Genomic DNA, 24,355 nt, shown 5'->3' on the forward strand with positions numbered 1-24,355 from the left:
CAACAATAAGAGGGAATCACTTCTGATTGACGTCAGTAGGTCCCGCCCTCTCACCACGCCCACTGGCCGGGGGCTCGGCTCCTGATTGGCGGGCGTGGCGGGAGGGGGCGGGATCGGCGGTGCCCCCGCCCCCTCCGGGCGCCGGGATGACGATGCCTATTGGCCGCGGGGAGCTGTCAATCAGCCCCGGGAGGAGGGGAGGGGGGGGCACGGGCACAGGCCGCGCGCTGCCGCTGCCTCTCTCTCCCTCTCCCTCTCGAGCAGCTGCCGGTCGGTCGGTACCGAATTCCTCCCCTCTCTCCACTCCCCCCCCCCTCCCTCCCCCCGGGGCCCGCGCGGCGGAGCCTTTCTCCCGCGCGTCTCTGAGGTAAACGGAGGCCGCCGCCGCCGCTTCTGGAACCTTCCGTGAGGTAAACGGCGCCCGTCCCTCTCTCTCTCTCTCCCCCTCTCTCCCCCCTCTCTCTACTCACTCAGCCGCGACTCCAGGCTCTCCTCCGCCGCCTCCTCCTCCTGTTGCCGCTCCTCCCCGTCCTCCCGCCGCCGCCGCTGCTGCTGCGCCGCCGCCGCCATGGCCGCCCCCGTCACCTCTCGCGAGAGCCGCCTCTCTCGCGCATGCGCACACCCACTCCGCCCTCTGCCCAGCGCGCAGGCGCGGGACTCGCTCTTAAAGGGGCAGCGTCCCCTCTCCCTGACAGTGGTCACCACGTCTCTCCACTGATGATGGTCTGCTATGTTGGCGATAGTATTAATATAGTAATAATAATAATAGTAATAAATGATCATACATCTTCACATTGGCAATGATATTAATATATAATAATAATCTCTTACATTGGCAATGATATTAATATACAATAATAACCTCTTACATTAGTAATGATATTAATATACAATAATAACCTATTACATTAGTAATGATATTAATGTATTATAATCTCTTATATTTGCAATAATATTCATACGTAATAATGTCAATCATAATAAATGATCGTAAAATCTTAAATTGGCAATGATATTAATATCCAATAATCCTTTTACATTAACAATTATTAATACATAATCATCATCTCAATAATAATAATAATAATAAATGAACAGAAATTCTTACGTTGGCAATAATAATAATCATCTCTTACATTGGTGATAAATAAATCTCAATCCACGACTGTTGGAGGGACTCTGTTGTGCGCAATCGGCTGCTGCAATTTGCCCACAAATTATACAATTCAGTATCTCCTGCGAAGCGCTTTGAGACCTATCGAAGATGCGAAAAGATACTATATCACTAATGTAATAATCCTTACATTTGACCCGGCGCCTTTTCACTTTGTTGCGACGTCTGAAAGCGCTTCACGTAGTTGTACTGTAAAGTGTAGTGACTGCATTTTGTGGGCGAACTCGGCAGCCAAATTTCATGCACAGCAACAACCCCACAAACACAGCGGTGAAGTGAATGATCTCTTACATCGACACCAATCTCTTAAAGCAGAGATGGGCATTACTTGCATTTGATACACAGAGCCCTTATCACCTCTCAATGATAGATGCGCACAGAATTTAATGGAATGTGTAGTGACCACTTTTGCCCTCCTCCCACCCCCTTGTTTTTGTAGGTGAACACGTCAGCCGACTTGGCACACGGCAATGTTCCCACAAACCGCCGTGAAGTGGAGTGACGGTGTATTCTGTAGACTGGCGTTTACAGCAAAGGAATTTGCCCCCAGCAAGGCGGTGGACTTTGGCATAGCAGTGTCTCAGACCCAGCGACCAGATGGTCCTTAGCCCTGAGGGAGGCAGTGAACCCCAGAGAACAAAGGTTTGTTTTACTGCATAGTGAGGTAATGCACTGGAGGATGCCGAGGTCAGATGGGTGAGTGGTTGGTTAAAAAGGCAATTAGACAAAAGCTTGGAGAGGAAGGGTATCAGAGGGGACAGGGTAAGAGGGAATTGGGATTAGGACGGAACATAGAAATGAGCTGAATGGCCTCCTTCTGTGTTGTACATTTCTACGTTTCTAATAAAAATGTTGACTATTTTCCTCCTGTGTGTTTTTTTTTCCTCTTTGTTCTCTCTTTCTCTCTTGCGTTCCCTGTTGACGTTTTCCCAACTTTACTTGGCGGACACATTCTCACACACATATACACACACACAACACACACAACTCCCTGGACTCTCCTCCTCCTCCTCCTCACTGTGGAACACCGTGTCCCCTTGATGTTCAGTCACAGGCCACGGTGAGACTCAATGAACAAGACATAAAATGCTCACTGTGACAACCTTCGCTCTGGTTAGCAACAGATCAAGTAACTGCAGTTAATCTTTTACCACCTTACAGCTACCAGAACAAAGACAGGTCAGTGGAATATTTTGGAGGTGATTTTTCTCCCTGTTCCTGGTAAGTGCAGACCCTTTGTTCTCCCTGGCACTGAACCAAGGGGGCTTAAACCCCACGACTAAATGTCTTGACGGAGGAGGGGAGAATTCCATCAACTGCCCTCCTCCGTAGAGACCCACCATTATTAAACAAACAGCAATTTCACTTTCTCCCACAAAACACTGTCAAATCACTTTGCAGTATAGTCTGTGAAGCACTTTGGGACGTCTCGAAGACGTGATAAGGCGGTGTAAAGTCCCTCGTGGGTATGACCCCATAAACCTTTCTAATAGACTTGGCAAACAGCCTGGGTTTGGGGAGGGAGCGGAGCAGAGTGGTGGGGATTTCACTCGATGGGGTGACGTGGTCACACAATGTTTGCTAAGGGTTCAGTCTGCACTTCACCCTCGAACAAATGATTAACCTCTGTGCCGTTTGAACGTCTGTCATTTTCCTACATAAACCTCTGCTGTCTGTCTGCCCGCAGTCACCCAACAGGGATCTCGTTCAGCCTCCGCTCAGTGTCTCTCTGCCCCACCAACTCCTCCGCAACGCAAGGATGTCACCGGTAAGTCGCAGACAGAACATGGATGATTGTAGTTAGGAATTATTAGTTGGGACTGAACGACAGAATCTTTTCAGTATAATTAAAGCAACAGTTTGTAGGAAGGGGGGAATTCTCTGATTGGCCATAAACCTTAGTTTCCCCAATCTTCAGCACCTTGGGACATCCTTCCGACATGAAAGGCGCTGTGTAAATGTAATTTGGTTGTTTGTTGTTGTTCATGGCCTCTGTCAAGTGCTTTCTCCCTCTTCTCTACCTTACACCTGATGGCAGTGTTAACAGTCCTGTACTTAGATACAATGCCTCATCATATTGAGATGTCCCAAAGCGCTTCTCAGGAGATTACTGTGAAGTGTAGGGACTGTGTACCTTTGGGTAAACGTGGCAACCAATTTGGCTCATAGTAACATCGCTGCTTACAGTCAACAAAGTGAACGACCAACTTTAGCTCGGTGGTTGGAGGTGGGAGAGGGGTGGAAGGGAGGGGGAGTTGTTGACCGGGGGAGGCAGAAACTCCCTTTCTCTTTTCTGAACGGGACACGTCGGGGGTGGAGATGGGTTTAAGGCAGCGGTAGCCAAATTGTTTGGTCGGCCAACAAAATAAATGTTCTTGATTGAATAATGTTTCTTGATTTATGCCGTGGGACTTGGGTTGGCCAGCCAGCCAGCGCTGGTTTAATGTCTCAACCGAAGGATGGCGTCTCTACCATTGCAACACTCTCCCCACCTCTTTCTCTCTCTTCCCCCCCCGCCCCTCCCCCCCCCCCCCACCTACCCACAACACTGCGCTGGAGAGTTAGCCTGAATACACTGTGTGAGCTCAAAGTCTCTGACGTGTTTTAAGCAGCTGTGAAGTGCCTGGAGGGATTGGGACGTGGCTAAAGGCACTGAAACAAACACTGCTGTCCTGTCTGTCGCTATCCAAGGTTCTGGAGACAAATGTAAAGAGGTCTCCACAGGGCATGTCTGTGAGGTGCAAGGCTGGGGGGTGGCAACGGAGGGAGAACCCTCTGCTCTACGAAAACGAAGGTGATATTTAGCTGAGACGTGGTACCCACCCTCACACTCGGCTCTCGGTTAGCTCGAGCCTTCTGTCCGACCACCAGCCCTTCCACTCCACCACCAGCGGCCGTGCCTTCAGCCACCGCTGCCTCTCTCCGCCACTCCTCCCACCCCGAACCCACACACGCACCCATCCGCAGATCGCACCTAAACACTACTCTTTGACCGCGCCCGACAATCACCTCCCACCCCCCCACCCCCACCCCCCACTCCCTGGCTCACTGTCAGGTTCCACCCAAAGAACACATGATTTAGATCAGATTAATCTGCAAATGTTTTACAGCCACACGGGTGCCGTGTTTCGCCCTTCACTGAAAAAAGATACACCGTCAATCCACTTTACAGTGTATCCTGTGAAGCGCTTTGACGTGATAAGGCGCTCTATCAAATGCAAGGATTATTATTGTTATTATTATTACATTGCTTTCTTGCTTATTGATCCCCTGAGGAAGAGGGGAATGGAGGGGTGTGGGAGAGGGGAATGGAGGGGTGTGGGAGAGGGGAATGGAGGGGTGTGGGAGAGGGGAATGGAGGGTGTGGGAGAGGGGAATGGAAGGGTGTGGGAGAGGGGAATGGAGGGGTGTGGGAGAGGGGAATGGAGGGGTGTGGGAGAGGGGAATGGAGGGGTGTGGGAGAGGGAATGGAGGGGTGTGGGAGAGGGGAATGGAGGGGTGTGGGAGAGGGGAATGGAGGGGTGTGGGAGAGGGGAATGGAGGGGTGTGGGAGAGGGAATGGAGGGGTGTGGGAGAGGGGAATGGAGGGGTGTGGGAGAGGGGAATGGAGGGGTGTGGGAGAGGGAATGGAGGGGTGTGGGAGAGGGAATGGAGGGGTGTGGGAGAGGGGAATGGAGGGGTGTGGGAGAGGGGAATGGAGGGGTGTGGGAGAGGGGAATGGAGGGGTGTGGGAGAGGGGAATGGAGGGGTGTGGGAGAGGGGAATGGAGGGGTGTGGGAGAGGGGAATGGAGGGGTGTGGGAGAGGGGAATGGAGGGGTGTGGGAGAGGGGAATGGTGCCGCTCTGTGTAAATCTCTTCCTCAAACATTTCAGATTGAAATGTTCAACTTGGATATCCAGCCCGGAACCACTCTCAAGGTCAAAGGCAAGATTTCCGAGGAAGCTGAGAGGTCAGAGTAACCCCCCCCACCCCACACTCCCCCCACCCCTGCACTCCACTACACTCGACAGTGAAAAGTATCCCATGACGCGCTTTGAGGCGTCCGCCCAACACGAAAGGCGCTGCGTCAAATGCAAGGATTTATTACCATTTATCACCAACTTCTTTCTTTCGCTGCTCTCTCCCCATCGCTCACTCTGTCCATTCTCACTCTCTTTCTGTCTCTCTCTCTCTCTCTCTCGTCGGTCTCTGTTTTCTGTCTCTCTCGCTGTCACCCTCACTTTCTCTGTCTCTGTCGCACGCTCTCCTGACGTGGAAGGCGCTATATAAGTGTAATTTGTTGTTGTTGTTGTCTAACTCTCTTGTCACTCTCTCTCTCTCTCTCTCTCTGACTTTCTCTGTCTATTTCTCTCTCTCTCTCACTCACGGTTGCAGATTTGCCCTGAACCTGGGGAACAGCACAGATAATCTCGCTCTGCACTTCAACCCACGCTTTAATGACCCGGCCGACGGGGATGTGATTGTGTGCAACTCCAAGTGTGACGGTAATTGGGACAGTGAGCACCGTGACACCAACTTCCCCTTCTCCAAGGGCTCCGACTTCAAGGTCAGTGCGGTGTGGGGGTACTTTCTGTACCCCCAACCCCTCTTTGGTCACTCAATCCACATGCGTGTGTCTGGACGCCGCCGGGCGCAATTGGCTGCCCCACAAAATATACAGCCACTACACTTTACAGTGTATCCTCCGAAGCGCTTTGAGACGCGTCAACCACATGAAGGCACCATGTTATGTCGTCGTTGCTATGATTGTAAAACGATTGGGGGGCAAAGCGATTGGGATTTACTCAGGACGGAGTTTTGTTTTTTTTTGCCCCCTTTTTGCAGTTCTACATCACCTTCAAGGGGGACAAGTTTGAGATCAAACTCCAGAACGACCACGTGATCGAGTTCCCCAACAAGACTCCGCTGGACAAGATCACCTACCTGACCATATACGGCGACGCCAAGCTCGTCTCCGTAAAGTTCGACTGAACCTTTCGCTCCCCGCCTCGCCGATCATTGCTGCTCAACAAGGAAATGGGTTGTTAATGGCTTTACGGGTGGGTGGGTGTCACGTTCCCACCCCCCCCCCCCCAGTGGGAAACTGAGCCACTCAAAGGAAACAAAGAATAAAAGTATTTAATTGCTGATAAGGAGTTTATAAGTGCACAATGATTACAAGGTGTAAAATATACGTGCTCGCACGTCTGACCTCTTTGAGGGTTAGCGTGGATTATATACAGGAAATTCTTGCGTCGGCAAAATGGGGAGGGGGTGGGGAGGGAAAAAAAATACACGGGGATATTATACGGTAACAGCTTCAAATTTGGTGTGAAGAGGCACGTTTTAGTCAGTGAGAGAAATAATGATAATAATTTGGTCACTCGGTCCACGACCGTTCGTTTCGATCTATTGCCTTCCTGAATCCTACAGGAAAACGGCCTGAAAATAATTCAGGCGTTTTATTTATTTATTGAAGAATAATTCTTTTCTGTACCCCCCCCCCCTCTACCCGCCCCCCCTTCCCACCCCCACACACTCTGCCACCAGGTGGCAGCAAATAGCCAGTGGTCCAGATCTCCTCCTCCATCCTCACACCCCTCTTTGCCACACACTCTGGCTTTCCCCCCCCCCCACCCCCAGCTTTGGCTCTTGCCAAACCCGCGCCTAACACTATCCGGAATTAAATAAGCAGGGAGCGTCCCTCGGGGCAGAGAGAGAGAGGGAGCGCATTCCATTCCAGACATGGAATTTCTATGTGTTGATGACAAACACTTGTGGAATTCTCAGTCTGATTTGGAGACTCTTCACGCGCAGTGACCCGGTTCCCGTGTGTGTCAGACACCCGTCCGGTCACGGTGACGGGTTTCCGTGTGTGTCAGACACCCGTCCGGTCACGGTGACGGGTTTCCGTGTGTGTCAGACACCCGTCCGGTCACGGTGATGGGTTTCCGTGTGTGTCGGACACCCGTCCGGTCACGGTGACGGGTTCCCGTGTGTGTCAGACACCCGTCCGGTCACGGTGACGGGTTTCCGTGTGTGTCAAACACCCGTCTGGTCACGGTGATGGGTTTCCGTGTGTGTCGGACACCCGTCTGGTCACGGTGATGGGTTTCCGTGTGTGTCAGACACGTGGCCGGTCACGGTGACGGGTTTCCGTGTGTGTCAGACACCCGCCCGGTCACGGTGACGGGTTTCCGTGCGTGTCAGACACGCGGCCGGTCACGGTGACGGGTTTATACGCGTACTAAACAATTCAGAGTGTGTGGTCGCCAGTCGAACATTGCGAGACAGATGAGTGAGGAAGTCCGTGCCGGTGTTCACCATCCACACCGGCTCCGGGCACGTTCGTGGCAGCGAGGAGTCCCCCCGGTCACTAGACCCCGATCACTTCGTCCTCGTCGGCAAAGACCAACTCCTCAATCTTCAGTGGATGGAAACCGTGGGGGGGCAATGCCCCCGGAGGTGTGTGTCCGTGTTCCGGCCTCTCGCCCCCCCCGGCCAGAGCCCTGCTGTCTGCTCCGTCTGCCGGGGCCCGCACCCCGGGGGGTGGGGTGGGCACGAGGGACCCCTGACCCCCGGGCCCCGCGGAAGATGGTGGGGCGGCCTCCTCAGGGCAGGCCTTCGCGGGGGGCCGGGAGGGGACGAAATGGCGGCTGAGGATGCGGTGGACGGGGGAGGAGTTGGTGCCGGCCGAGACCGGCCCCTTTAGATCCGTCCGGAGAGAATTCCCGCCCGGAGTGACCTCGGAATTCCGCTGCCGCCCACCGGGGCCGTTCTGGAACGTTCCGCCCGCCTCGGCCTCCGCCTCCGCCGTCTCCCGGAGGGGACCTTCCAGACTGAACTGGGCCCGGCCTTTGGGGGCCTCCCCCCAGGTCATGGCCTCCAGCACCTCGCTCAGCATGGAGGGCCCCAGGTCCAGGTCGAAGGTCAGCAGGGAGTCGGGGCGGGGCAGCGGGGGCTGTTCCTGGGGCTTTTCCGCCCGGGAATACCGCGGGAGCGTACAGAACCCCGACTGCAACCCTGGGGGAGGACACATGGTGGGCAGTCAGTCAGTGCTCACGGCTCTCTCTCTCCCTCACACTCTCTCTCGTGTGCTCTTTCTCGCTCTTACACTCACGTTCTATCTCTCACACTCTCTCTCGTTCTGTCTCTCTCTCTCTCGCGCTCACACTCTCGTCACACGTTCTCTCCCTCTCATACGCTCTCTCTCTCTCTCTCCCCCTCACACGTTCTTCTGACTTGGAGGCGAGAGCTCAAGCGACTGAGCCGCGACCGACACCGTTAGTGATAATAATAATAATCCTCACATTGCCATTGCCCCATATCACGTCGTTCGGAGCTTCTTAAAGCCCAGAGACGGGTTTACCCCCAAAACAATGAATAACAACAGTGGTTTAACCCCATTAAAACCATTTCAATTCTCTCCCTCATCCCCTCCGTCTCGCCCCCCACCTTCCCTCGCCCCCCACCTACCCTCGCCCCCCACCTACCCTCGCCCCCCACCTACCCTCGCCCCCCACCTTCCCTCGCCCCCCACCTTCCCTCGCCCCCCACCTTCCCTCGCCCCCACCTACCCTCGCCCCCCACCTACCCTCGCCCCCCACCTTCCCTCGCCCCCACCTACCCTCGCCCCCACCTTCCCTCGCCCCCCACCTTCCCTCGCCCCCCACCTTCCCTCGCTCCCCACCTTCCCTCGCCCCCACCTTCCCTCGCCCCCCACCTTCCCTCGCCCCCCACCTTCAAATCCAACCATAAAGACCTTCTCTTTTTGGTGGTGCTTCGGGTTATCTCCCTCCCTCCCTCCCTCCCTCCCACGCACTCCCCCACCCTCCCTCTCCCCCCCCCCCCCCGCCCCGGCTGGCCAAACACAAATAATAACCGCGGTTGTAACCCACGGCGAGTCTCACCGTACGGCTCCCCCAAGCCCGTCGGCGCACTCCGGAAGTTCAGCCTCTCCTGAGTGCAGGTGTGAGTGTTGGCCAAGTGGGGCAGGGAGACAGCGTTCTTGATGATGGGGGAGACGGGGGGCGGGGGAGCGGGCGGGCGGGGGGGGCTGTGTTCCCGGGGCCGGGCAGGAGACTTGGCCACGCTCCTCATGGCCCTCGCTAACAGGCTGGCTTTGCCCCCCACTCGCTGCCCCCCGCCCTCTCCACCGCGCCCTCCCCCTCCGTGCTGGCTCAGGAAGGAGGTGTCCCCGAACACGTCCCCCCCCCTTCCCACGTGCATGGTGTGTCTGAAGTCCCCCAGTGGGGGGCTGATCATGTCCACCGTCAGCTCCGGCCTCGCTCGCCGTTTCCCATGAGACCCCGACACCAGGTTCTTCAACACCGGGAACTTTCCCAAACTCATCCTGACCACAGGCTGCTCCCCCTCCCCCTCTCCCCTCGCTCTGCGTCCCCTCCACCACCCCCCCCACACACACACACTCGCTCTCTGTCCCTCTCTCTCCCCGTCTCTCACACACACACACCCTCGTTGTCTGTCCACCCCAAACACACAACACCCTTTCTCTTGCTCACTCTGTCCCTTTCCCCCTCACACACTCGCTCTCTGTCTCTCTCTCTCTCTCTGCTTCTCTCCCAGCTCCGTCCTTCCCTTCTCTCCTCCTCACCTTCCTATCTCTCTCGTCCCTCCTACGATTAATCCATGGGGCGATTATTTGATTTGAGAAACTTCTCCTTCCCTCTCCTTCCCTCTCTTCTCTCTGTCACTTTCTCCCCTCTCTCTTTCTCTCATGCACTGCCTCTCTCACCCTCTCTCCCGTTCTCTCCCTCTCACTCACTTTCTCTCCCTCTCCCCAGTGTGGTCTCTCCACAGCCGGAGATCAGTGCTGATCAGTGAGTGTCGGTTGGGAAGAGTTTGGTGTCATACGTCCTTTCTCCCCCACTCCTTACACCTCTCTGCTCCCCCTCCACCTCCCCCCCACCCACTACCCCCTCCCCGCATCAAACCCACCTCCCACAACCGGAGAGAGGATGGGGACGAGAGACAAAGGGTTGGGGTTCAGGTGTGTGTGTGGGGGGGGGGGGAAAGAGTGCAGAGACACACTCACAGTGAACGAGGTCTGTGTGTGTGTGATCTGCGCCGTTAGCCAAGAGGTTTACCTGTAAAACAAAAAGGAAACACAACAGCGATGTACTATGAGCTACAACACACACACACACACACACACGTGTGCCTCAACTGTGTGTCTGCTTACACGCGTGTATGTGCGCGGGTGTGCGCGTACGGGAGTCTACGTGCATGTGTGTGCCTGCATGGGTGTGGTGTGAGTGCCTGTACGCGTGTGTGCGCAAGCGAGCGTGAGTCTGTGCTTGCGTATCTGTGTACGTGCACGCCCGCGCGGGATGTGTGCGTGCAATCACAAGGATTCGACACAGAGGAGAACACTTCCCTCCTTTGCCGGCACTTTCCTTAGGGAGAGACCGAGGAGATCACAAAAACACAGCTGGTGAACTACAACGACAACAACAGCAACAGCTTAGACGGACACTATATAAATCCGGACTAACTCCACTTGTGGTCAACTTTACCGGACAACATCTCACCCCAAATAATACACCATAAACCACAACACAACACGATCCTTGAGGTGTGACACAGCGCCGAGCGTTTATGACAACAACAATCCTCTCCGAGACGTCTCAAAGCGCTTCACGGGATACGCTGGAAAGCGCAGTGACTGGTGTTTTGTAGCCGGACACGGCGGCCAAGTTGAGTGCAGCCGCGCACGGAGTACACGCGACGAGATCCCACCTGCGACACTCGGGACCTTTGTTCTGTCTGTGAAGGTCTGACAGCCCCCAACGCTGTGCCCTTTACTGTGTGGAACTGACCTGCTTTGGCACTCACTCACATTCCCCCCCTCCCTCTCACTGTCAAGAGACACACACACACACATAGGGACACACACACACAGACACACACATAGGGACACACACACAGAACACACACACACATAGGGACACACACACAGAACACACACACACACATAGGGGCACAAACACAGAACACACACACACATTGGGACACACACACAAAACACACACACTGACATATGCACAAACACACACACACACATAGGGATGCACACGTACTTGCACAGACAGATAAACAGATACACAAATAAACATCAAAAAAGATTGCCTTTTCTATATAGTTTATATATATATATAGACATTGTCCTGTCTTCAAAGCATAAATGCTTATGAACCTCACTTTAGCAGCGACTGTCTGTCTGTCTGACTTTTCTTGTGTCTGTCCGACTGACTGTCTCTTTCTGTCTGTCTGACTGACTGTCTGTCATTCTGTCTGTCTATGTGTTTGACTGACTGACTGTCTCTTTCTGTCTGTCTGACTGACTGTCTGACTGACTGACTGTCTGACTGACTGTCTGACTGACTGTCTGTCTGTCTGACTGACTGACTCTCTGACTGTCTGACTGACTGACTCTCTGACTGACTGTCTGACTGACTGTCTGTCTGTGTGTGTGACTGACTGTCTGTGTGTCTGACTGACTGTCTGTCTGTGTGTGTCTGACTGACTGTCTGTGTGTCTGACTGACTGTCTGTGTGTCTGACTGACTGTCTGTATGTCTGACTGTCTGTCTGTGTGTCTGACTGACTGTCTGTCTGTCTGACTGTCTGTCTGTGTGTCTGACTGACTGTCTGTCTGTCTGACTGACTGTCTGTATGTCTGACTGACTTTCGAGGCGAGCACTCTAACCACTACATCTCAGGACACCACAAGCTTAAGCCAGCCTGTGTGTTGGTCGATGTGTGTGTGGGGTGTGTGCGCGCGTCTGTGTGTGGTGTGTGTGTGTCCGCGTGCGTGTGGTGTGTGCGGTATGTGTGCGCGCACGCGTGTGGTGTGTGCGTGTGCGTGCGTGGATGTGTGCGTGTGTGGACGTGTGGTGTGTGCGCATGTGTGTGGTGTGTGTGGTGTGCGCGTGTGGTGTGTGCGTGGTGTGTGTGTGTGATGGTGTGTGTGCGTGGTGTGTGGTGTGTGTGTGATGGTGTGTGTGAGTGGTGTGCGCGGTGGGTGTGTGTGTGCGCTGGCTGTAGCTCAGTGGTCACCAAATTACTTACAGGACGTCCTCGATGAGCTCTTTCTGAGCCAAGGCTTCTCTCTGAGCTTCCTGTAGCCTCCCCTCCATCACCAGGCGGGCACTGAGCTGGGCACTGTGTATCTGCAGCACCGCCAGGTTCAGGTTACTCTTGACGATTGTACTAAGGGGTGGGAAAGGGCACAGTGTTCAGGCGAGCGAGAGAGAGAGAGACACACACACACAATCGTGGTGGACTTCAGTCCCAGTGCGTAGAACATCCCCCCCCCTCTCTCTCTCTCTCCCCTTCCCTCCCTCCGTCCCCGGCTCCCCTCCCCCATAACAAACAGAATAATGTTAATGATAATACTTCTGCTCTTTGCCACGGCGCCTGATCACGTCGTCGAGACGTCTCGAAGCGCTTCACAGAATAATACCGCAAAGTGTAGCGACTGCGTATTTTGTGGGCGAAAGGCGGCAGCCAATGGCGCCAGCAGCGTCCCCGCAGACAGCCGTGGATTGAGTCACCCCATTATTATTATTATTTTTAAAAGGGTTTTATTACCCCTGGAAAGCGATCTGACAATCGACTAACGACCGGGTTATTGCTGGGAAACAGAAACATGTGTGTGTGTGTGTGTGTCTGGTGCGTGGAGTAAGGAAACTTGCCTAAGGTTTTGCTCTGACCCTCCCGGGAATCGAACCCAGTTCCTCTCACATGCGAGGCGTGGGGTCTCACCACTGAGCTACAGGACTCCATGCTCTCCTCTCTCTCTGCCTGGCCTCTGACACAGACCCCAAAGTCCCGGTCAGTGGTCAATGAGTCCCTCTCTCTCTCCCCCTCACCTGCTGCTGGTTGTCGGTCTGTCCAGAGACACAATGCGATAACCGTGCCGGCCATCAGGAAGCCGGAATGCCAACTGGAGCTGGAATGGGAGCGAGGGCATCTGGTGGATTTCTGGGGGAGAGAGAGAGAGAGAGAGAGAGAGAGGGGAGAAAAGGCAATATAAACGAACTGTCTTTTCATCGACTCGCTCGCTGACTGCAAAACCCTGTGAACAGCTTTCAGACGTCTCGACGACGTGATAAGGCGCTACATCAAGCGCAAGATGTCTTGTAACTCAGTGGTTAGAGCCCTCGCCTCGCAAGCTAGAGGACCTGGGTTCGATTCCCGGGCGGGACAGGACAGGGCAAAATGTTGGGCAAGTTTCCTAACTCCACACACACACACACACACCTCTGTTTACCAGCAGTAAGTAGGAACCCGGGTGTTTTCCGTGGGTAATAATCCCTTCAAAAAAATAATAAATAATAATAACTTGGTCACTCAGTCTACGACTGTTTGTGGGGACACTGCTGTGCGCAATTGGCTGCCGCCTTTCGCCCACAAAACATTACAGTCAATTAATTTGACAGTATGTTCCGCGATGTGCTTGTGGCGTCTCGAAGTCGTGGTGAGGCGCTGTATCAAATACAGGGATTATTAATACACCTGGAAACTCACACACTGATGCTCACTCACTCTGTTCGCTGCCTTCCTTGATCCCGAATTCGAAGGTGATTTCTGTGTCCTTGGTAACGTTGCCCACATACCTGACCAGCCTGCTCACAGGCTCACCCTCGTGCTTAAAGTATCTTGGAGAAAAGGGGGAGAGAGAAGACGGGAAGGGGAGTCAGTGGGTGGGAGAGGAGGTGGTCTGAGAATCAAAGGGGTTTAGTCTGGGTGAGGGACATGGAGAGAAACGCTGAGAGATACTGACTGAGTCTGGGAGAGAGAGACACTGAGAGTCACGGAGAGAGAGCGATACTGAGAGAGAGACACAGAGAGAGATACACAGAGAGACACTGACTGTGTCTGAGAGAGAGAGAGCGATACTGAGAGAGAGACACAGTGAGAGATACACAGAGAGACACTAACTGTGTCTGAGAGAGCGAGAGAGAGAGATACTGAGAGAGAGAGACTGAGCTAGTCTGGGAGATGGACGCAGGAGATTCCCAGTTCTGGAATACCGTACTGAGTGGTGACGAGAATGGCGGGAGAGGAGGGAGTGAGAGGTGGGGGGCTTGGGGTGGGGGGGGGGGGAAGAGAGGGGGTAAAGTAAAGTGGAGTAAAGTGATGACTGACTCACAAGCTCTCGTTGACCACGAAGATGGCCGTCGTGTTGGTGGCGATGATGTCGTCCTCTAAGATTAACTGAAATTCGTTGTACAAACTTATCGGGTTCACGATGTTTACCTGGGCCGGGGTGGGGGGGGGGGGGTGGGGGGGTTTGTGGGGGGAGAGGGAAAATAGGGATAAATTAAATTGTTACAGGGTTCCCCATTGACCGAGAGCCTGGTCTGTGTGACGGAGTCAGGGGGTCACTCACCTTCCCGCCTGTCTTGTCTGCCATCTGCCCCAGTTCCTGTAACCGACAATCTGTCCCCTCGATAGTCAGCACCGACACGATCACCCTTCGAAAAGGAGAGACCTATACATGCCCTGCAATACACCCCGCGCTGTGTACACACTGCCCCCCCGCCCCGCACACACACACACCCTGAGCCACGTACACACCCCTGCATACACACACACACAGCCCCCTGCATACACAACACACTGCACACACACAGCCCCCTGCATACACACACATACAGATACACTGGGCCATGTACACACTGCACACCCCACCTCACCGTGTACGCCCTCCCCCCCAGTACTTACCCTCGCTGCCCTGCGTACTCCGCCAGCTGCTGGTAGAAGAGCTTTGAGGATTGGTAAATCTCGTCCTCCTTGATGTCCTCCAAGTTACCGAGCGCTGTGTTGGCTTTGCCGTCGGTGCAGATGATCACCTAAGGGGAGAGAAGAAAACGGGGGGGGTAAATGGGGTCTCCCCTTGTCCGGGCAGCATCTTGCCAAGACCCCAAGGGGGCTGTCAGCCACAGGGAGCGAGATCCAGCTCAGGCCAAGTCTGGGACCAATGGGGTTCCTGATCGAGGGCATTGGGGTTACACAGAGTGAGGAGCCAGGAATGAGAGGCCATTGGAAACACAGACAGACAGACAGAGAGAGAGAGAGAGAGAGACAGACAGACAGACAGACAGCGAGACAGACAGACAGACAGCGAGACAAGACAGACAGCGCGACAGACAGACACGGCGCACACACACACACAGCCCTGACCTTGGAGCCTGGTTTCTGCGACGCCATCGCTATGGAGATCAACGAGGCCGGTCCCAGCGCTGTGGATCCAAACTCCTGTAACCTGACCACACAAACCCGGGAGGGAGAGAGTCTGTGACATCCACCTGAACAGGAAGCTCAGCTTAACAGCACACAGCGCCAGGCTATGTGTGGGGGGGTGGGGGGGCGCTGGGCGGGGAGGGGGGGGCGCGGGGAGTGGGGGGGGGTGGGTTGAGGGAGGGGTGATACTGTGCACACACTCCAGGCTGCCCTGGCGCTCGGTGGTGGTGGGGAGGGGGCTGGGGTTGGGGGATTGGGAAGGGGGGCTGGGGGTTGGGGGTGTGGTTGGTGCAGTGCTGTTGGGGGGTGGGGGTTAGGTACTGACGTGATGACCCGCTGCTCCAGGCTGGCCTTGCTCTCTGCGATGCTGAGGGGAAGGGGCTCCTGCAGCCCTCGAGCCTTCAGGTAATCCTGATCCATCAGCTCAAACTCCTTGAGCATCCGGGGGTCACTCATCCCGTCCCCGTACACAGTCACCTGCAGGGTGGGGGGTGGATGGGAGGGGTGGGGGTTGAAGGGCACACACTGTCACACAACGTAACTCACTGCCTCACACACACACACACCACCATCATTCACCCTCACACGCACTGTCACGCACACCGTAACAGCCCGTCACGCACCCCCTCCCCCTTCACCCCCACGCTCACGCAGGTTCTCGCCCCCCCGTTGCCCCACCATCACCGTCCCCTCCAGGTCCTGCCGACGAGCCCGGCCCGGACTAACCGGGAGCCTGAGCTCACAGAGACACCGACTCGCTTTCCCATCTTCCCGCCCACCAACCGTGACCTCCCTCCACCGCCTCCCCCCAACACCCCTCCCAAACTCCGCGGAGTTCCCGAAGGATTGCTCGGCTGCCTGTTCCCACCTCGTCGTTGAAGGTGACCAGAGCCACTCGCTTCTCAGGCGCCGTCTGTAACAAGTACTGGAAGGACTGGATCACGGCTTCCTGTACCGCCTACAACACAACACAACACGGGGCACAGAACCCACAGCCGTTAACACAGAACAGTCGCTCAGACTCCGGGGGTTACCCCAACACACGCTCTGGGCCTCCCCCTCCCCACCCACCACCTCCCAAAGTCTTGGCGCTCGGCCAAGCCGTGCCCGATACTCTCCAGGATTAGGTGGCGTGTGGCCCTCCATTGAGAGAGAGGGAGGGAGAGAGGGGGAACGTCCAAAACGCACAGGAATTTCCACCCGTAGGAGGGTAGCAACAGAACTCGGTTCAGTTCTAAGACTCTCGAACACATGGTGGTGGGTTTCAGAGTGCGTCAGACACACGGCCACCTGCCCGGCTGACCGCACAAAGTATATATATATATATACATATACACACAGAGACACACACACAGAGACAGCACGGAAACGGGACGTTTGAACCCAACCAGTCTGCGCCGGTGCTTACACTCCACGAGTCTGCGCCCCGCTCCTTACTCTCACCCCCCCCTCCCCAGCCACTTCCCCCCACCCCCGCCCTTCTATTCCCCCCCTCCGCCCCTCCCCTGTGTGAGTCCAGTTACCGGCCCCGTTGGTCGCTCGGTGAAAGGACAAACCGTTTTTATTGGTGTCAAACCGTTTTGTCGGCTGACGCGGTGGGGCTCGGGGTGACAGCGCGCCCTCCTGTGCAGGCGTAAAGGACTGCGACCGAACTCAACCCGGCGCCGGTGACGGTTTGCTGACTTACCTGTAACCGCGACATGTAGCTGGTTTGCTGATCGGCCCTGGGGTTCACCTGACGACAGAGGAGAGACGCTGGAAGTTAAGAGCAGCGTCTTTTGTTGTTACACAATTCCCAACCGCAGAGCCTTGGGAACCTCCTCGCCACGTGCAATTCGCCGTACGAATGTCAACTTGCGTTGGGGTGGGCCGCTTTGCACGTTAATAATAATAATAATAATAATAACTTGACAGTTATCAGGGACTTCGAGCCGCCTCAAAGCGCTTCACGGGACACGCTGCAAAGGGTAGCGACTGGGCGAAGCTCGGCAGCCAATTAATTGCGCACAGCAGAGTCCCGCAAACAGTCGTGGGTTGAAGTGACCAAATTTCTTTCTTTCTTTCTTTATTTTAAAAGGGATTATTACCCCCCAGAAAATCGATCCCCCAAACGACTAACAGCTGTACTGCTGGTAAACAGAGCCGTGTGCGTGTGTGAGAGTGTGTGTGAGAGTGCGTGTGCATGTCCGTGTGTGTGTGGAGTAAGGAAACTCGCCTAACGGTTTCTCCCTGACCCGTCCGGGAAATTTGCACTCGTGCTGTGTATTTGTGCTGCTCGGTGGTACCTGCAGTGTGACGCTCATGCTCCCGGATATGTCCACACAGAAGACGACCAGGGAATCGTTCTGCTGCTGGGCGCTAGCCGGGTCAGGGAGGTGGAGAAAGGTCTGATCGTCTCTGGCTCCCCCCGCCTCCACCCGGTAATCCAGAGGGTTACTGACCCCGCAATACTCACACCTCCATGTCTACAAGCCAAGGAGACAACAGGCCAGTCAGTGTGTACACAGGGAGGGAGGGAGAGAGAGCGGGGCGGGGGACAGTGGGGGAGGGAGAGGAGAGTGGGGGAGAGTGGGGGGGGGGCAGGAGGGAGAGGGAGAAAGAGAGGAAGGGAGTAGGGAGAGAGAAAGAGAGAGGGCGGGAGGATTCAGTCTGGGGCTTCAAAGACCCCAACATGTGGTGGGTTTGGGGGTGTGGGGATAGAGGAGAGGGGAAAGGGTGGTGGGGGGGGGGGTGTGGGGAGTTGAACCCACAATCTCCTGCCTCTGAGGTGAGAGCACAAGTGACTCGAGCCACAGGATGGACACTGTGACCGGAGGACGAATCCGTACGGATTGTGGAAGAGGAGAAATGGGAGGGAACGTACTCTAGTGACCTTTTCACAGCGTTTGTGCAGCAGTCGCCCCTGTACCCCCCCCCACCCCGCGCGCCCCGTCCTTCCCCGCACCTTGCCCCCAGCACCCCGCTCCCCCACCCACACCTCCACCCCTCAGCGTGCTCACGGTGGTGGGCTGGTCCTGGATCTCACTGAGAGAGGAGACGGCAGCCGTACAGCCCGTACAGTAGATCGGCATCCCGGCCTGCGGCTTGACTGCAAACAAGAGAACGAGAGAGCGAGTGAGCGAGCGAGGGCCCGAGGGCGCGAGAGCAGGGGAGGGAATGAGCCACACACGAGAGCCAGCGACGGAGACGGTGAGAGAGAGCGAGAGAGCGAGAGAATGACAGAGAGAGGGAGAGAGACAGAGGAGCAATGAGAGAAAGAGAGAGTGGGGGGGAAGGGGGATTGAGAGAGAGGGTGGGAATGACAGAGAGAGAAGGGGGCAATGAGAGAGAGAGAGAGTGTGGGGGGTGGGAGGTGGGGGGATTGAGAGCGAGGATGGGGGAAAAAGAGAGAAGGCAAAGAGGGGAGGTCCCAATCTTGATCCCAGCGATACACCAGGGTAATGGCGCCATTGTCTGGCAAAGATCAGAGGACGCCCCCAGTGTGGGCTTGACCGAGGGAGAGACTGAGACAGACCCCGGGTGATACCTTACCGTTTCGGACGTGGACCAGTTTGCCCACATTGGCCAACACCACGTTGGGATTCCCCTTCAGCGGCTTGTCCTGGGGAAAACCTGGGAGGAGGTGGGGAGGGGGGGGGTGGTGGGGGAGATAGAGCGGAAAACAGCCCATGTCATTGCCTGCTGTACTCTCTACTGGAAACCAGGGGGGAGTTTCTCTACACCCTTTCCCCCTTATTCTCCCCCCTTATTTCTCCCCCCCCATCTCCCACCCTCACACCGGTTTCCTGGCCGACAATCCCCCATCCTCTTCCATCCCCACCCCCTCAGATAAAATCGCTTGTTCTCTTCACTGCTGTTTGTGGTGACCACCGCGCACGCAAACTCTGGCTGACTCGTTCGCCCTCAAAGACACACAGTCACTACACTTGACGGCAGATGCTGGAAAGACCTTCGAGACATCGTCCGGATGTTAAAAGTCATCGTACGAGAGGCGAGGATTGTTAATGATTATTATTATTATTATTATTGTTGTTCGGAAACAATGGATAAGTTGGACTCACTTCTCTCTGGGAGTGGGGGGGCCTGGGGCTGGTGGGGGGGCTCAATCACTTCCACATAGTCAGGCAGTCGCTGCAGTGACTCGGGCCTTGGGGGGAGAGGGGGAGGCTGCCCTGAGGGGGAAACAGAGCACACAGGTTAACACAACGACAACACACTGGCCACAAAATACACAGTCACTACACTCAACGGTCTAGACTGTGAAGCGCTTTGAGACGTCACGACGGCGTGAACAGGCGCTGTGTCAAATACCAGGATTATTATTATCTACAACACGTCACCCGTGTCCCCCCCCAACCCCCCTCACTCCAACCACACTCGCCCCCTCCGGTTAAAGTCTCTCCCTCAATCCCTCCACCACGTCGCCATCTCTGCCCATCTTCCGATCGCACCCGAAGACCTTCCTCTTCGACCGTGCTTACGGTCACCTCCCCCCCTCCCACTGGCTCGGGGTCAGGCTCCGCCATTGTCAAGCGCTCTTGAGACTCTGCCCTGGCTTGCGTGAAGAAACAAACCAACCCACAAACCCACCCACCCGCAAACCCACCCACCCGCAAACCCACCCACCCGCAAACCCACCCACCCACAAATCCACCCATCAAGTCACAAACCAACTCGCAGAGCGCTGTTTGCTGTTGGAGCTGTGAGGCTGTGCTGACCAGGTGCGGGTTCTTACCTGAGCCCAGATTGCTGACCCCGCTGCGAGGAGGGCGAGGGGTGGGGGCTCTGGGTTTCGAAGCCCCCAAGGCCGGTGACGCCGGTTCCTTCCTGTTGCCGTAGTAGGGCCCGGAACCTCCCGTGTCCTTGCAGAGCAGCCCAGCGGGGGCCGACGGCCTGATGGAGGAGGACGGAGAGGGGGTGGAAGCCACGTAGCTGTAGATGTCGTGTTCTGAGTGGCAAAGGCTGTTGGTTTTGGGGGGCCGGGGCGGGGGGAGGGGCTGGGCTGGGGCAGCAGAACCTTCTGCGATATCGTAAATGGCCGAGCCGGGGGCCGGGGGCTTCCTGTTGTCGTATTTTGGTGAGGGTCCGTCGCCGGGTGCATCAGTAGCTGGGGGTTTGCAATAGATGTGGGCGCTGCCCCCCTCAGGGGGGTCCCTCACGCTCTGGTTGTCGTATGTGCGGATGGATCCATCGTGGGGCGTGTCGGCGGGGGCTGAGCTGGGGTCGAGGGGAGTGGAGGTGCACCCCCACCCAGAGGGGTCTCTCACACTCAGGTTGTCATACGTCCGGACCCCGGCATTGCTGGTCACGGGGTCGTACAGCGGGTCACTGGCGGGGGGGGCGCTGGCCCACACGGCCTCCCCAACACCTTCACCTGGGACAAGACAATAACACATCAATAACAACCACCACCACCGATGACCTTGACGCAGAAGGCGCGGTCGAGGAGGAGGGTCTTGAGATGGGCCTTGATGGAGGCCAGAGGGGAGGGGATGGAGGGCGAGGCGATGGGGGAGGGCGAGACGATGAGGGAGGGCGATGGGGGAGGGAGGGGAGGGCGAGGCAATGGTGGAGGGTGAGGCGATGGGGGAGAAGGGTGCAGGGCAAGGGACTGTGGGATGGAGTTCCGGAGGGGAAGACAGCGAATGAGACGCGTCGCACGGTTCACACGCAAACACGCGTGTGGAGCGTAAACCGCGGCGGATCACGAACTCACCCAGAGACACGTTGCTCAGGGCTTCACGAACGCTGTCTCCGCGGCGGCACGACTTCTCCGAAGGTTTCCCGACGTAAATATGACTGCTGGCAAACTCCATCTCGGGAGAGGTGTCCTGGCCCCCGCACAGAGGAGACAGTTCAAGATCCTGACCCTCACCTTCAAAGCCCTCCATGGTCTTGCTCCCCCACTCCCCGGCCCCCCACACACCCTCCCCGACCTCCTGACCGCCTCCCCCCACCCCCCCCCCCCCGCCGCTACCCCCCTGTCCGCCTCCCTCGCCACCTTCAAGTCCCACCTCAAGACCCTCCTCTTCGACCGTGCTTCTCCCCCCTTCCACTCCCCCCTCCACGCTCCCCCACATGTAATTTTGTTGTTGTTATTGTACCCTCCGGGGGGCGAGGGGAGGGGAGGGAGAGAGGAAACGGTGGTGGGTTTCCGCGTGTGTCAGCCCCCACCCCACCCCTCCATTTTGTTACAGATTATTATGCTTTCCTTTATTATTATTATTATTGTTGTTATTTCGCCCGCACACCCTTCAGTCAATTCACTTCACGGCGGATCCTGCGAAGCGCTTTGAGACGTCTGGATCAGGCGCCGTATCAAAGGCAACGATTATTATTATTATTATTATTATTATTATTATTATTATTATTATAACAACATTCTGCGGTGCCCAAATTTTTTTTATTCCAGATGTGATGCTAATCAATCCCTCGCTAAGGTCCGTCACCGTTTCCATCTCCCTGTGAGGCGCGAGAACGCTACCCAGATTCCTCAATAACCTGCTCGTCCAGCAGCGTAGGGCGGCTGCCATAGGCACGAACACAACAGACCCAAAATAGCTCCTCAACCTCCCAGCCAGCGAGAGAAACATCAGCTGATTCCCGAGGCCACGTCGCACGGAGAGACAACACGGGCACTTAATGATAATAATAGTCCTCGCATTTGATATAAGCGCTTTTCACGTCGGGAGGACGTCCCAAAGCGCTTCACCAGAACACACTGTAAAGTGAATTGACTGTATATTTGTGGGCGAACTTGTGGGGGGTGGGGGGGGCACGACGGACAGGCTCTGTCACTGACCGGCTTGCTATGATTATAATAAATAATAACAGTCCTTGCGTTTCATACAGTGCCTCATCGCATCGTTGGGACGTCTCGAAGCCCTTCGCTGTTACCTTTTGGGGGAGAAACCCAGCAGCCATTTGCTTCCCCACAAACACTCGCGGATGGAGGTGACCCATTTTTGAAGGGATTTATTGCCTCCGGGAATGGATCCACCAATCCACCAACAACCGGGTTCCTACTTACTGGGAGGTAAACAGGGGCGTGTGTGCGCGCCCGCGCGCCTGTGCAGTAAGGAGACTTGCCGAAGGTTTTGGCCGGCCAGGGAATCGAACCCAGGTCCTCTCGCTTGCGAGGCGAGTGCTCTCACCCCTCGGCTGCAGTCTTGTCCGACTGAAACAGAAAACTTGGCCGCTCAACCCCCGGCTGCTTGTGGGACGCTGCTGCGCGCAATGGGCTGCCGCGTTCTGCCCAAGAAAATACACACTGATAAAAATCAATCAGATTTCATAAGGACCTTATTTAAATCAAATTACCCTCATCAAACTATCCCCTTCCTCTCCTCTCTCTCTCACACACACTCCCCCCCCCACACAACCATAAAAAACCCCAACAGGACACCTCCTGACTTTTAACACAGAGAACAGAAATTAAAATGCAAATCCCCACTCCCCCACAAAAACTTTTGGCTGCAAAATAAAAGGAAAGTTTTTAACTCACGTGTTTCTGTCCTGTTCTGCTTCGCTGAAGGACGTTACGGTGTGAACACACTCCTCCCCCCGTTTGTAGACATATATATATATATCTAAATAAACTTATCTTTTGGGGTTTCTGTAGGATGATGGAAAGTGTTGTGGAGCACTCTCTCTCTCTCTCTCTGTCTGTCTGTCTGTCTCTCTCAGTCTGTTACTCTCCCTCTCTGTCTGTCCTTCTGTGTCTCTGTCTGTCTGTCTGTCTGTCTGTGTCTCTCTGTTTGTCTGTCTCTCTCTGTCTGTGTCTCTCTGTCTGTCTCTCTCTCTCTCTCTCTGTCTCTCCTTTTTCCCTATTCCAATGCCTTCCAGTTTCGGTTTCCTGGGTTCTCAGGTGAGCAAACAAGTTACCTGTTGGTGTGGGGGGGGGGGGGGGGGGGGAGACAGGTGAGCAAATAAAAACGCAGCTACCTGCTGGGCAGGTGTGTGTGTGTGTCTCCTCCCACCCACACAGTCAGCCCCTGGGGCTGTGTTGTCAATAACTTCACTCTATTCTCTCAGGTACACAATAAAAGGCAAATATGCCCCCAGGCCCCCCCTGTATACCCTGATCCTCGCTCCTCCCTGACCTGTTGCTAATCTCCTCTCCTCGTCGTTCAAAGCTCTGTCGCCACTTTTAATCCAGAGATTTGTTTGGTGTTTTTTTGTGCCCAAACCAGTGTGCATTCTCTGTCTGTCTCTGTGTCTCTCTGTGTGTCTCTCGCGCTCTCTTCTGTGTGTGTGTCTCTGTCTCTTATCTCTCTCTGGAGAGGAATCTGCACATAGGGCTAAGTCATGCAAATCCCACACACGGAGCCGGGAAGTGCAGATCAGACGCAACGCCCTGATCTTTTCCAACGGTGGGGTTACAGGAGGAACATTCTCTCCTTGGCGCCCCATTCCCCCCCACCCCGGCCCCCACTCCTTGTCCCCACACACTGATAACAACTTGCATTTATATAGCGCCCTTCACACTGGGAGCGTCTTAAACATATAACTATGTTTATACAGTGACCCACCTGTAAAAAGGAACAGGGTGTGGGGGCGGTGGATAAAACTAGCAAAAAAAAGAGACACCTGAATAGGAGTTGAGCTCCAGGAAGAAAATATAGTGGGAGGGGGTGAAACAAAAATGGGAGGAATACTGAAAGCTGTCCTTCAAGATAAACAAGATTAGCGTCATACATGCGTAAAGAAAATGTCTGTTTCCTTTCCTCATCTTTGGCAGCCATCCACAGACAGCAAGGATTATTATTATCATTATAACACACTACAATTGTACCATTGAGATGGTAGGGGGTATGTGTGTGTGTGCGCGTGTGTGTGAGCCCAGTTGACAGTGGAGATTGGATCAGGAAACAGGGTACACTTTCTTCCCTGGTTGCCGGGGAACATGCAAAAACATTCCTCGCCACCGGC

The 24,355-nt window shown here is 55.3% G+C and overlaps 4 protein-coding genes across 6 annotated transcripts in view; 1 reads left to right on the top strand and 3 right to left on the bottom strand.

Annotated features, from left to right (window-relative positions):
• The window catches only part of gga1 (golgi-associated, gamma adaptin ear containing, ARF binding protein 1), a 17,863-nt gene extending 17,340 nt beyond the window's left edge, over positions 1-523 (bottom strand). The window contains exon 1 of the mRNA XM_007911950.2: positions 471-523. The gene's annotated coding sequence lies outside the window, so the exon portion shown is untranslated. The remainder of the gene's footprint in view (positions 1-470) is intronic.
• The window catches only part of LOC103190142 (circularly permutated Ras protein 1), a 25,493-nt gene extending 2,374 nt beyond the window's left edge, over positions 1-23,119 (bottom strand). The window contains exons 1-17 of the mRNA XM_042344917.1: positions 22,929-23,119; positions 21,141-21,255; positions 20,160-20,798; positions 19,486-19,596; positions 18,956-19,036; positions 18,424-18,512; positions 17,710-17,889; positions 17,112-17,159; positions 16,293-16,382; positions 15,750-15,901; positions 15,365-15,446; positions 14,906-15,033; positions 14,571-14,655; positions 14,331-14,437; positions 13,724-13,836; positions 13,048-13,159; positions 12,245-12,385 (exon numbers count right to left, since the gene is read on the bottom strand). Of these exons, the coding sequence (XP_042200851.1) occupies positions 12,245-12,385; positions 13,048-13,159; positions 13,724-13,836; positions 14,331-14,437; positions 14,571-14,655; positions 14,906-15,033; positions 15,365-15,446; positions 15,750-15,901; positions 16,293-16,382; positions 17,112-17,159; positions 17,710-17,889; positions 18,424-18,512; positions 18,956-19,036; positions 19,486-19,596; positions 20,160-20,798; positions 21,141-21,240 (2,258 nt within the window). The 5' untranslated portion in view covers positions 21,241-21,255; positions 22,929-23,119. The remainder of the gene's footprint in view (positions 1-12,244; positions 12,386-13,047; positions 13,160-13,723; positions 13,837-14,330; positions 14,438-14,570; positions 14,656-14,905; positions 15,034-15,364; positions 15,447-15,749; positions 15,902-16,292; positions 16,383-17,111; positions 17,160-17,709; positions 17,890-18,423; positions 18,513-18,955; positions 19,037-19,485; positions 19,597-20,159; positions 20,799-21,140; positions 21,256-22,928) is intronic.
• LOC103191020 (galectin-2-like) lies at positions 1,614-6,307 on the top strand. 3 transcript variants are annotated; one of them, XM_007911951.2, is made up of 6 exons: positions 1,614-1,816; positions 2,336-2,353; positions 2,862-2,942; positions 5,048-5,124; positions 5,550-5,721; positions 6,000-6,307. In XM_007911951.2, exons 1-6 carry the CDS (start codon positions 1,772-1,774, stop codon positions 6,144-6,146), a joined length of 540 nt encoding a protein of 179 aa, XP_007910142.1. In that variant the 5' UTR covers positions 1,614-1,771; the 3' UTR covers positions 6,147-6,307.
• Positions 7,340-9,565, bottom strand: LOC121851256 (cdc42 effector protein 1-like). The gene is made up of 2 exons (XM_042344954.1): positions 9,065-9,565; positions 7,340-8,177 (listed from the first exon to the last, which is right to left on the bottom strand). Exons 1-2 carry the CDS (start codon positions 9,504-9,506, stop codon positions 7,531-7,533), a joined length of 1,089 nt encoding a protein of 362 aa, XP_042200888.1. The 5' UTR covers positions 9,507-9,565; the 3' UTR covers positions 7,340-7,530.
• Positions 23,120-24,355: the final 1,236 nt, after the last annotated feature.

This window comes from Callorhinchus milii, unplaced genomic scaffold (genome assembly GCF_018977255.1).
Source record: "Callorhinchus milii isolate IMCB2004 unplaced genomic scaffold, IMCB_Cmil_1.0 Scaffold31, whole genome shotgun sequence".
Taxonomy (NCBI): domain Eukaryota; kingdom Metazoa; phylum Chordata; class Chondrichthyes; order Chimaeriformes; family Callorhinchidae; genus Callorhinchus; species Callorhinchus milii.

Bases quoted from the DNA above. Each gene is read 5' to 3' on its own strand.
- LOC103191020 (XM_007911951.2), top strand. From the start codon at position 1,772: ATGGTCCTTAGCCCTGAGGGAGGCAGTGAACCCCAGAGAACAAAG. The intron at 2,943-5,047 runs GTAAGTCGCAGA...CAAACATTTCAG, and splicing joins GCAACGCAAGGATGTCACCG to ATTGAAATGTTCAACTTGGA. The intron at 5,722-5,999 runs GTCAGTGCGGTG...CCCTTTTTGCAG, and splicing joins CCAAGGGCTCCGACTTCAAG to TTCTACATCACCTTCAAGGG.
- LOC121851256 (XM_042344954.1), bottom strand. From the start codon at position 9,506: ATGAGTTTGGGAAAGTTCCCGGTGTTGAAGAACCTGGTGTCGGGGTCT. The intron at 8,178-9,064 runs GTGAGACTCGCC...GTCCTCCCCCAG, and splicing joins GGGCTTGGGGGAGCCGTACG to GGTTGCAGTCGGGGTTCTGT.